The sequence below is a fragment of the Cupressus sempervirens genome, chromosome 1, assembly GCF_028749045.1.
Source record: "Cupressus sempervirens isolate cs-2001-9-10 chromosome 1, ASM2874904v1, whole genome shotgun sequence".
NCBI classification, from domain to species: domain Eukaryota; kingdom Viridiplantae; phylum Streptophyta; class Pinopsida; order Cupressales; family Cupressaceae; genus Cupressus; species Cupressus sempervirens.
In genome coordinates, this window is record NC_143118.1 from 838,667,864 (window position 1) to 838,681,256 (window position 13,393).

Sequence of the window (13,393 nt, forward strand, 5' to 3'; positions counted from 1 at the left end):
TTCTTAATCAAGCAATAATAAATTCATTTATCCAAGACATATTGGCTCATGAGCGCACTTTTTGTTTATGATTATGAGTGATGTTTATGATATAATATATATTTTTCTTTCCCCTTGGTTATATAGCCCAAGAATGCTTGTGTAAGAATTTGCCTTAGGGCAAAATTCACCCAAGATCAAGGAACTTAAGCACAAGAACAATAGTAGACCAAAAGAGTATGATCAAAATAATGATATGATATTCAATTCAATGTAATTTATATGATTGAACTTATATAATAAGTACACTAGAGGTACCTGCATATAAAGGTCTCTAAGATGCATCTAGAATGCCTAGGAGTTAGCATCATGATAAGTCTTACAACCAGGCACATGTCCACCAGATGTGGATTATCCTCCATTAAGGAAAGGCCTACAAAGGTGTAGCATGAAAAATAATGTTGTAGACACCATGTGCTTAATTGAGAGTGCAAATAACTGTGTTGTCTACATGACAACTCAGTTAATTATGCAAACTCCAATGTTATAAATACAATGTGTTGGATTAGAGTTGCTTACTCCAGTGTTGTCAACATGATAACTCATAAGAGTACGCAAACTCCTAAGTGTCTCACCTAAGAAGTAATAAAATAATGCATTGACCTAAGTAAACTTAAGTAAAGTGTAATAATTAAATACTTATTTACACCAACATCCCCCCTTAAGTGCAACTTAGGGGAATGCACTTAAGCTTACGAAAGCTAGGATGAAATGCATAATGGGTCTTGACCACTAGGCCATGTTAGGTGCCCATGTACATAATGCAATTAAATCTCTCATAAAGTGGAGAAAGAGGGAAAACCTCATGGGAAAAACCCTCCCCCATAAAGAGAGATGAAAAATCAAGATGCATGGATGAATGGAGTAATCAAGACCCTCCCCATTACGACATGCATCAAGTATATACAAAAGAGAAGTAGAAGGACAAAATCCCATAAGATGAAAAAATCCCCCCCATAAAAGAGAAGAAGAAGTTAAACAAGGTAGTCCCCCCCCCCTAATGTAGAGTGTCGATCTGTGATAACTGCTCTGATGTAGAAGCTAATCCAGGACTTCTGAATAATGTTCCTCCCCTTTGGAAGAAACAATGGCAAAGGTACAAATGAGATGCTTCCCCTATGTGTAGAAAGAATCTCAATGATGAATGGTGTCTTTGAAAACTGCTCAATTATCCCTATGTTGATACTGACTGTCGCCCCTTCTAATACTATAGAAAAGAACATGTGCAGATCGAGCAAGGATGGATGTAGAACATGGCCCAAAGAACCAATTGTCTCCTCAAATGATAAAGAGACTTCCTACAACTATTGTACATAAGGATCCACAATCATATCAACTTGTGAAGACTGATCATGTAGAGAATGGACAAGAGGGTCAAAGTGAGCCCTTGCAACAATTGAAGAAGGATCTTCTTCATCAAAGAGAAGATATATATCATTAATGATGTCTCTCAAATTGGTGATGTATGACTCCACAAATAAACTTGAAATATTTGTCAAGAAGTCATCCACTGATGCTGGAGCTGGAAGACAAGGTGAACCTTGTTGTTTTGGACCTATCACTATGGCTATGGATGAAGTATTCACCTCAATAAAGAGAAGACAAATATCATCGATAATGTCTCCCACATCTTCAATGTGAGACTCCACGAACAGACCTACAATATCTGAAAGGAAGTCATCCCATGAAGTTGAAGTAGGAAGACATAGTGTTTCCTGTTGCACTAAATCAAAAGCCTCTATGGTTAGAATTGGATCAATAGTAGCAACAAGAGAATCAAGAGGTGTGAACTCATCTGTAGGTGAAGGAACCATAGTTGAAGTAACTAATGATAGAATGTCTTCTGGAAAAGGAGAAACTATTGGATCTTCATATTCTTTGCAAAGAGCCATTCACATATCATAAGGGTGAATGAGCTTTTTAATGATAGGCCAACAATCTGAATTGATATTCAATATAATGATATCCAAAAGTATGTTAAAAGGTGGTTGTTCTTCAGTGTCAGAGATCAATTTGTTGGAACATAAATAAGGAAATACTTCCTTATGCTTGCTTCTTAGATGATCAATGATTAAAGCATTCCATTTGTGATGGTTCCTTTTTGTCAATGGGGGTCTAATTATCAATGAATGTATGCACCCTCCAAAATGCAAGAAAGAATCAAAGAAACCCCCCTAATAGATGATTCAGGCACTTTATAGCCACTTGCCAATTTAGGGCCTATTTTTGAAAGTAGTATTTATGTCCACACAAGCCTATAATCTGATTGTAGATCTAGAAAGTAGACAAAAAATTATGCACTTGAATAAAAAAAAGGGAACCTAATTATGTGTCTAGATGAGCCCATATGGAGCATTTGAAGTGGAAAAAATTAGGATTTGTGAGTTGTAGATAAATTCAAGAACAGAGATCTCAAACCACCTACACCAATGTGTAGATCACGAAATTCTACCCCAAAATAAAAAAAAATTACTCCCAAAATGGAGTTTGTATTAGGTAGATACCGCTGTTTGAAATCACCTCTGTTGTTATTTTTTCTGAATCGCTGTTGTCGTGCCTCCAAAAATCGAATGACTCTAGATTTCACCTCAGATGTCTGATTTTTATGAAACAAAAATCAATTTGAAGTTTTTTTGACCTTCTGAATGTGATGCCAATATCTAATTAGCACCAACAAGCTCCAATCTTCACCTGCAAAAAATCTCTCCTACACAAGCCTGATGGCCAAAAAAATTCTGAACAAAATATGTAGATCTAAAAAATAATGCAGAGAAATTGCAGAGACTAAAATAATAAAATATGCAAATCTAAAATTTAAATTTAGAGATCTAAAATGATCATACACCAAATTCGCAAATCAGGCCTTTGTGTGTCGGTTTGCAAAAACAATTTGCCTCTGATTTGACTATGGCCCAACATAGGCAAATTTATAGTCAAAATTCACCAAATCGATCCTTCGGATGCAATGGTGAGGTCTACCTTGGCTCTAGACGCTCCCAATATCTGTTGATACTCCATATCTGAGTCGAGGTGTCCTCAAAGAGGTGTAGCAAGAACGGTCTCAAATGGCTATGTGAAGAGAATTTCCCTCAGCTCTGATACCATGTAAGAATTTGTCTTAGGGAAAAATTCACCCAAGATCAAGGAACTCAAGCACAAACACAACAGTAGACCAAAAGAGTATGATCAGAATAATGATATGATATTCAATTCAATGTAATTGATATGATTGAATTGATATAATAAGTACACTAGAGGTGATTGTATATAAAGGCCTCTAAGATGCATCTAGAATTCCTAAGAGTTAGCAACATGATAAGTCTTACAACCAGGCACATGTCCACTAGGTGTGGATTATCCTCCATTAAGCACAAGAGCAAGTGCGATGATGAGAGGATAAGCCTACAAAGGTGTAGCATGAAAAATAATGTTGTAGACACCATGTGCTTAATTAAGAGTGTAAATAATTGTGTTGTCCACATGACAACTCAGTTAATTATGCAGACTCTAGTGTTGTAGACACCATGTGTTGGATTAGAGTTGCTTACTCCAATGTTGTTAACATGACAACTCATAAGTGTACACAAACTCCTAAGTGTCTCACCTAAGAAATAATAAAATAATGCATTGACCTAAGTAAACTTAAGTAAAGTGTAATAAGTAAATACTTACACCAACAACTTGTGAACTAATGTATATGACAACAATGTTTATATCTTTGTGATTTGTGGGAGGGCATGTTAAAATAAATATCTCATCTACTAAATCATTTGTTATTTTGCCTCATCCAAATCCTTTTGCCTTTTGCACAATATGTTATTGAAGACAAATTTAAGATTATCTACTCTCTTCCATTTGCTCAGTTTTTTTTAAATATATCAACGAGTCCCAATTATAACAATTATTTCAATAGAAATATCACAAACTTCACTAAACACAATGTGATACAAAATGGAGCTTTTAATCTTGAACTTGAATGTAATCAAGTGTTTTTTTAAGTTTCTCTATTTCCTTAGTTTTGCTTTCTAAGGGAAGAGCGTCAATACCTGAATACTCTAACTTCACACACCTTTCTTGCCACAAATTTTTTTTTTTTAATGCCTAGTTTCACAATGGAGTTATTGAGATCTAGTTTCACAATGGAGTTGAGAGCTGGTTCTTAATTGAGCAATAATAATTTTGTTTCTCCAAGAAATATTGACTCATGTGTGCACTTTTTTATGATGATTATGAGTGAGAGTGAACTCTATGATATAATATTTTTTCTTTCCTCTTGGTTATATGCCCCAAGAATGCTTGTGGAACTCATCTATCTAACAAAAGTGTGTCTCTTTATAATTTGTGGGCCACATTAAATAAATATCCTATTTACTAAATCACTTATTATTTTGGCTCGTGCAAGTCCCTTTTCCTTTTGCATAATATGTTATTGAAGACAACTTTCAAGCCATCCACTCTCTTCAATTTTCTTAGTTCTTTGTAAATATATTAATGAGTCCTGTTATAATAATTTCTTTAATAGAAACATTCCCAAGTTCACTCAACATAATGTCCATAAAAATAAAGCTTTTAATTTTGAGCTTATTTATAATCAAGTGTTTTTCAAATTTTGTCAATTTCTTCACTTTTGCTTGCTAGGGGAAGAGCATCAATACTTGCATACCCTAACTTCACACATCTAGAGAGCCTAAAATATAAGTCATTTTTCAAGGTTTTTTGTCGTTGTCTTTGTATATGAGTTGACATCTCAAAAAATACTTATTGTATTTTGGGTATTAAGAAACCTTGCAAAAAAGTGACCATTTCAAAGTGCTGCCCAATACCCACTCAAATATGCACCAATAGTTTTTAACTTAAAAATGTAAGTACTTATAGACAAATGTCCTAATCGTACACAAATTTCCTAGTAAGGACACACAAATGAGCCAATTAACAACATAAAGAATTAAAAATAATCAGCTTTTAAGCTAATAATATTTTCCTACGAGGTTGCTTGCAACCAAAATTTGACTCATGCTGAAAATTGATTGTTGGTTAATGGTTTTTGACTCACGCATAAATGGTTTCAAGCTATGTAATCTTAATTGTGTTAAATGATTAAAAGTAGATTTTTTTACCATGATCTGTCATCGTGATTGTTATCGTGTTCAATTCAAATTCTAATGCCCTTACAATGATTTCAATCAAGATTTAGTTTTAACTAAATCTTTCATCATTTATGTTAAAACTTATTATCAAGTTCAATTCGAATTCTAATGCCCCTATAATGATTTGAAGAAACATTCAGTTTTAACTAAATCTTTCATAATTTACATTTAAACTTGAATTTAGAGATTGTGTTTGATCTCCGATAAGATTTCACTTGACCATTTTTTGTATGTCTACTTGTTTATTAGCCGATATATATTTTACAACTCCTCTAAATAAAGAGTTGCTCATTAATGACACTATAGGCTGTATGGTTCAACTCCTTGAAGCTATCGCTAGTTTGCAATATCAAAACGTATATCATACGATCAATGAATGGGAGTGAGTCATATCTATATCTCTCTATATGGATATGTATTAAAAAAGAGTGTTCATGGGCCCTATTATTATATTATTCCCTAAAATTCTATGGGACCTACCCTAGCCCTATAATTTTATGGGTTAGGAGGGAAAAATGCACCCCTTGTTGAACTAAAGGAGGCTGGTTGTACACCAGTGTTACTAACAACTCTATCCTACCTCTGCATGCACCACCCCCTACCATGGCAATAAGATGTAGAGGGGCCCGAGGTGAAAAGTTAAGAAATTATGGTACTAGGTACAAGAAACAAAATCCAAGATTTGATATCTTGTCAATATCATACTGAAAAAAGGAATTGAAAAGAGTAAAAATTCAAAAAGAGAAAGATTAGGGAGGATAATTAGTCATATGTTTTGGTAAGGAAGAGGAAGGATTAGGTGATGTAAAGAAAAAGGTTCTAGAAGATGAGAATTTGATAAAATTGGTGGGTTCCATTTTGTAATAAAGAGAGGTGAGCGGGCGTGTCATAATGAATGGTTAGTAAGAGGAGATATGGTGAGGAGTTTGAGGTCCATTTCATTTCGAAGTGGCTTCTCCATTTCATCATTGTTCTGAAGAGACAATGAGAATGATGAGGGTGAGGCTTTGATATGGGTGGCCATTGAGAAGATCCCCACCTACACTCGCGTGAGAACACCCATACTGCAAGTACAAGATCAAGATCAACAACAAGACTCCCACCAAAATGACATTACCAATCTTGATCAACGCAGTCGTACACAATTCATTGATGGGCTCGTCAAAGTTGTGGACCTAAATAACCACATCTTCCTTAAAAAACTTTTCCACAGGCTTGATGGGTCAGTAGAAGAACCTTTTTCACCTTCATTCTCTTCTCATCTCGTTTTTTGATTCTAATATTGATAAATTATAAGCAGAGTTGGAATCGTGTTACCAAAAATCTAAATTTGCTTGGAGAATCTGAAAGTGTTTGCCAATGTCTACGTTGGTAGTTGTGCATTGCCCATGCTCTATAATTGGAGTGTTAATATGCTTCAAGTATTTAACATCCATCCATCCTAAATTACATTTCTTGCAAATACATCTTTATTGACACCTACTCTAAAAGTTTGAGGTATATATGTATAGGATATTTTGGGGCTAGTTGGGCTAAGCAAAAGCAAGAAGAAAACATTGAGGATTCTCAAGAACCTCAGCACTATAATCAAACCCAAAAGGTAAACATAGGGAGGATATATGAGGACCGTCATTATAGCAGTTGAGGGGTCTAAAGAATATAATAGTTACATTCTATATAAATATATATGTTAGTCATATTTTGGTGTGATCGTGTTTGAAGGATGACGCTTCTTCTTGGGCTGCTTGCCGCGAGAAAAACTACTCTACTATTGGGAACGAATGGAAAATCACACGTCTCTCTCGATAAGCGAGAAGTTTTAGTTTCCCCATTGATTGCATATGTTTGTTGCTTCATGTGGAAATTAATGTTATGAACGTAGATCAACATTGAAATTTTGAAAACTCGAGGAAACATAAAACTATAGTTTAACTTGTGTACTTTTCAATTTATCATCAGAGAATTAAGATTAAGAGGAGGAATTTTTTTTTTTACGAGAATCATTTATTAATGCAATTTTTTCTAAAGGATATTATACAAATCAAAAAAGTTCTTATATAGGAGTTGGATTTTAAAGTTGAACTAGAGAAAATGATTTTATCTAATTTATTTTGAATATATATTCTGTATAATTCTTTAGATTAAAATTAGGGATATCTAATAGTTTCCCTGTCAAAGTTTCACATTTAACAAGGCTCAGAAGTTTTCAATAACATTCAATCAAGAATCATACTATGGCAATAATATGTGTTGGATTGGTTGTCCTTTCTAGAAAATTTAGTTAATTTGGGTCTACTAATCAATTAATTTCATTTCCCTTTTACGTACAGGTTTTTGCTGGCTCGCCACAAATAGGACTTCAATTACCTTTGTATTTATAGTTAACCATAAATTTACAATTCAAATCAACTCTTGAATTGCGATGTCATACATTAAAAAATTGCACAATGTCTGAACTTTTAAAAAGGTTAGTCGGTTGTATATGTCTCTATTCTATATAATTTTTTTTTATATATTATCAATTTGAAATCTTTCTTTTAATTTTATATCTTTTCAATTTTTCTTTTCTAATAAAATCTATCAGTGTACCCCTTGTACCTCTTTGTGGTACAAGTGCTAGTAATACATATGATATCAGTTTTAAAAGAACTTATTTTTAAAAAGTGAAATTTTAAGCCTCACAAATATTCTTGATTAAAATCCATAACAAAAAATTTAAAATGAAAAGAAATATAGAAAAAATTACTCAATCGTACCATCCTTTAGTCCCTTAGTACTTGATTAAACTCATTAATTCAATTCAATTCAATCCGATCAAATGTACATGAAATGCAAAGTTAGTAAAACACATTCAATTAGTAGTGCTATTCCCGCGTACGAGGTAGCTTGTTTTACGGAAATAAAAAGCTATTTGGCCAAATTGTGGACGTTAAAATATTATTTGACAAATAAGAACTTACATATTGGGCTGCTGCAAGGCATTTTCGATTCCCTCTATTGCAAGGAGTTACAGAGAAAGAGAGAGCTCAGTTGAATAAGAGTTATGGCGTCATCGGACACAGAATCTCGAGAACAGTATGTATCCTTATCGTAAAGCAATTTAGTTATTATAATTCGAATGAGTTCTTTAAAAAAATTTAAAGAACAGTTAAAAGGCAGTTTTAATTTTACAATCTTTTTCTCAAATCTTTCGCCAAATGTTTCATTTGATCTTTGTTTTGTAATCGAGAGGTAAATATCATAATTGATATATACAGTTCAGTACATTTTGTCAAATTGTTCAGAATTCTTTATCTAGCGGTGTTCATGAAACCCTACAATTGATCAAGTGTTCCGATGTATTTACAACAGGAGCTTAAGTAGCAGGGGGGACGATTTTTCAGACATGGCGGGGATAGGCGTGCTTACACGTAAGCGCGCCGCTGAACAGCAGTCGGTTCCCCCGCAGGTAAGTTTTAAGCATACGGTAGCTTTGTACGACGGGAATTATAATAAAACGTTTTATGTAAAAATAGAAACCGGTCAACACTTTTACATAGTTTTATCGGCAAATATTTTCTAGCAGTTCTTACAGTGATCGAGAATGTTCTGAAGGAAAATGGAAGAAAATATTTCTAGACAAAAAGGGCGTAGGACATGCTTTACAGTTCTGCACATATATGGAATTTTTCGGATACTGTAAGCACTTTTCTCTGGCAATTCGCAAGCCCAGAAGAAGATTGCAAGTAAATGTATCGTGATGGAAAACAAACGTGGAAAATAGTTTACTGTTGTACTCGTTTTTGGTATGAATGAATACGATTCTAATGACGTCCACGAGACCACAGCAGTTTATGGGACCAGCAGAACGTGCTAAACAGATTCCATATTTCTTTCCATTTCCAATCTTCTGATATGGATCTTAATCAATAAGTCCATCATTTGCTTGATCCTATCAACCTCAAACAAACTATGTATGTTGATCGCCTTTTGTATGAAATTATAGTATATACGGATGTTGTCGTAAGCTGTGCACTAGGAGAGAAAATGCCATTTTGTTTCAATAGCTCACATCTTACAAAACACACATATCCTTTCCTCCCAAACCCCCTTGGGCCTCTTCCATCTACTTGTTTCGCATCTAAGGTGATGGAATCGAGTCCTCAACTAAGCCAATAACAACCTTGCCTTACCTTTAATAGCAACCCCAACGTACGCTTTCTTGCCATGTTCCCCTGAGTTAGGATTAAACCACGGACAAAAATAACAATTACATGCAAATATAACCAATAACAGAAAATAATAGATCACACAGAAAAGAACACAAGGCACCAAGATTTAACATGGTTCACCCAATCCCTGGGCTACGTCCACCAAACTGCAAGTTTGATATTATTACAAATCAGTGATTACAACCTGATTACAATTTGTAATCTCTTACAGCTCAATACCGCCGCAAGAAGCAATTTCGCATCACAACATAATGAAAATACCTAACCCTAAACCTTTTTATACAAGTATTTTATGCTGTTTTAGGGTTACAACATGTTGGCCATATGTCGGCCATATGTTGGCTACAACATCGGCCACGGCCCAAAATGTTTTTAGCCTCGAACCCCAAAGGATTTATGAAGTATGTACAGTACTTTCTTGATTAGTCACCACAATCCAACAATCTCCCACTTGGGGACTGATCAGGCTCCACACTAAACAACAATCTCCAACTTGGAGATTGATCCTGTGGCAATACCGCTAGCACATGGGGCTCCTACTGGATCAAACTACCCTGGATTCTATTGTTCTTTTATTAATATTCAGTCTAGAAGACCAATCGAAGCTGAAGAGGAGTTCAACTTCTCCCTTGTTACAACCTTTGTCAACATATCTGCTGGATTGTCATTTGTATGTATCTTCTCCAACTTTAACTGTCTATCCTCCAAAACAAACCGAATGAAATGGTATCGCAACTGTATGTGTTTGGTCTTAGAATGCAAAGCTGAATTCTTTGCAAGATGAATGGCACTCTGACTATCTGTGAACAAATAATTATCCTTTTGAGGATGTCCCAATTCTTGCAAGAAGAACTGAAGCCATATCATCTCCTTGGTTGCCTCTATAGCAGCTACATACTCTGCCTCTGTAGTGGATAAAGCATTAACCTTTTGTAACCTAGAAACCTAGCTCACGGCTGCCCCATCAATAGTAAAGACATAACCTGTAGTACTCCGCTTGGTATCAATATCCCCTGCCAAATCTGAGTCAACATAGCCCTGTAAATCAGTAGTAGAGCCTCCAAAGTGTAAACACTTATTAGATGTTCCTCTCAAATATCTGAGAATCCATTTGACTGCATTCCAATGCTCAATTCCTGAATGACTCATATACCTGCTAACAACTCCCACTGCATGTGCAATATCTGGCCTAGTGCATACCATAGCATACATCAAGCTTCCTACAGCTGAAGCATAGGGTACCTTGGACATCTTATCCTCCTCTTCTTGTGTCTTGGGACACATCCCCTTAGTCAACTTCAAATGGCCAGGTAAAGGTGTGCTGACAGCTTTAGCATTCTTCATAGAGAAACGTTGCAACACTTTTTCAACATAATCAGTCTGAGATAGCGTCAATGTTATGTTTTTCCTATCTCTGCAAATCTTCATACCAAGGATTTGTTTTGCTGCCCCCAAATCCTTCATAGCAAATGCATGTGCTAATTGGCTTTTTAGCCCCTTAATGTGATCCATGTTAGAGCCAGCTACAAGCATATCATCAACATATAAACATAAGATAATGTAGCTATAATCATCCAACCTCTTAAAGTAGATACAATGATCTGAATGGCACCTATTGTAACCATACTCATGCATAAAACTGTCAAATTTCAGATACCATTGCCGAGGTGCTTACTTCAAGCCATATAAGCTTTTTTTCAATTTGCACACTAAGTTCTCCTTACCTTTGACCGCAAATCCCTGTGGCTGAGCCATATATTTCTCTTCATCCAAATCACCATGAAAGAGGGTTGTTTTAACATTAAGCTGCTCTAAATGCAAATCTTCAGTAGCCACAAGACTAAAAATAGTACGGATAGAAGTCATTTTAACAAGAAGAGAAAATATCTCATCAAAATCAATTCCCTTTTTCTGTGAAAATCCTTTTACAACTAACTTGTCTTTAAATCTTTTCTTACCTCCATCCTCTTCTTTTAACCTGTATACCCACTTATTCTATAAAGCTGTTTTACCTGCAGGCAACTTGCACAAATCCCATGTCTTATTCTTCAGCAAAGAGTCCATTTCATCTTTCACTGCAGACTCCCACTGAATCTTACTATCCACCTGCACAGCTTCATCATAACTTTCAGGTTCACCAGCATCAATAAGTAAAATAGAATACAAAGAGGGAGAAAATCTTTGTGAAGGTCTAATTTGCCTTGTTGACCGTCTAACATTCACCAGTGTGTGTGGTATTTGCTGTTGCGGTTGTTGCACATCATGAGGAATGGCCGGAACATCAACTTTTGGAGTATCATCCAGCACTACATAATCATCTTCTTTCTTCTCATGTTGCTGCAACAGATCTTTGTACAACACTTTCTCATTGAATATGACATCCTCGCTTCTTACAATTTTATGATTTTCAAAATCCCAAAGTCTATAACCAAACTCATTAATGCCATATCTAACAAATACACATTTCTTTGACTTAGCTTCTAACTTGGTTCTATTTTCAAAATTTATGTGAGCAAATGCTTCACAATCGAAGGTCTTGAGAAAGAATAACTCACCTTCTCACCAGTCCATGCCTCCTCTGGAATACCACAGCCCAAAGGAGTAGAGGGACCTCTATTAATCAAATATACAGCAGTATTGACAGCCTCCGCCCACATGTGTAAGGGCAACCCAGCATGCAACCTCATGCTCTTTGCGCGCTCTATTATAGTTCTGTTCATGCGTTCAGCCACTCCATTTTCCTGTGGAGTCTTTGGAACAGTTTTCTGTCTATGAATACCATTAGTGGAGCAATAATCTTTAAATTCATGACTGCAATACTCACCACCATTATCAGATCTGAGACATTTTAATTTCTTACCAGTCTCATTTTCAACCAAGCATTTCCATTTCTTAAAAGTTTGAAATACATCAGATTTTTGTCTAAGGAAATAAACCCATACTTTTCTAGTTGCGTCATCAATAAATGTAACATAGTAATGAGAGCCACTAAGTGAAGATACCTGAGCTGGTCCCCATACATCTATATGCACAAGCTCTAATTTCTCTTTTTTATTTTCCTTCCCAGTGTTTTGCAAAACTCACTTTCTTTTGTTTTCCATGCACACAACTTTCACAGAAATCCATATTAACACATTTTCGACCTGGTAAAACTTTCTTTGAATGAAGTACTTTCATACCTTCTCACTCATGTGCCCAAGTCTGTTGTGCCACAGTGCTGTATCAAAATCTACAGCAGCTATTTGTTTTCCCTGCTCAACTGCAACAATTGTTCTTGAACATTCATTTTTCTCTGAAACAATTAAAATAGAAGGAACAATATGACCTGTACAAAGATATAAGGTGCCTACTTTCACACCTTTTGCTACTACAAGGGAACCTTTTGAAACCTTCCAATTTTTATCATTAAAAGTAACTACACAACCCTCATCATATAGTTGCCCTGCTGAAATTAAATTCCTACTCAGCCTTGGAATATGTCTTACCTCATGTAGTAGCCAATGATTCTCATTCTACAACTTAATCTTAATTTTTCCCTTTCCAACAATCTGACAGGGTTCATTATCCCCCAAATAAACAAGCCCAAAATCCCCTTGGACATAATCAATGAAATAACCTCTATGAGGTGTAACATGAAATAAAGCACCAGAATCTAAAACCCATGAATCATCAACACTTTCTAAAGACAAAAGCAAAGCATCCTCTTCGGATTTGTTCCTTACCACATTTGCCTCCTTGTCTCCATCTGATTTATCTCTTTCATTTTTTTTTCGATTCCAACAATCTTTGTATGACCTGGTTTCCCACAGTACCAACAGTCGTTCGATCCTCTCGATTGAGACCTCCTCCCCTTTGACTTTCCTCTTGATTTGCCACGATTTCCAGAGTTACTTCCTCTCTTAGTCGTTTTGCCCTTGCTTTGTGCATTTAAAGCACTTCCTGATGTAGATCCACCTGAGATTTTCCTATGAGTTTCCTCACTCAAAACAACACTGA

At 35.5% G+C, this 13,393-nt stretch overlaps 1 protein-coding gene across 2 annotated transcripts in view; it reads left to right on the plus strand.

The window, feature by feature from the left end:
- Positions 1–8,074: 8,074 nt before the first annotated feature.
- Positions 8,075–13,393, plus strand: part of SCC3 (sister-chromatid cohesion protein 3) — a 121,426-nt gene continuing 116,107 nt past the window's right edge. Inside the window, exons 1-2 of one of the 2 annotated variants that reach the window (XM_089791173.1) lie at positions 8,075–8,261; positions 8,538–8,634. In XM_089791173.1, coding sequence (XP_089647299.1) covers positions 8,230–8,261; positions 8,538–8,634 — 129 coding nt within the window. In that variant the 5' untranslated portion in view covers positions 8,075–8,229. The remainder of the gene's footprint in view (positions 8,262–8,537; positions 8,635–13,393) is intronic. The other variant, XM_089791180.1, reaches the window with a different exon arrangement.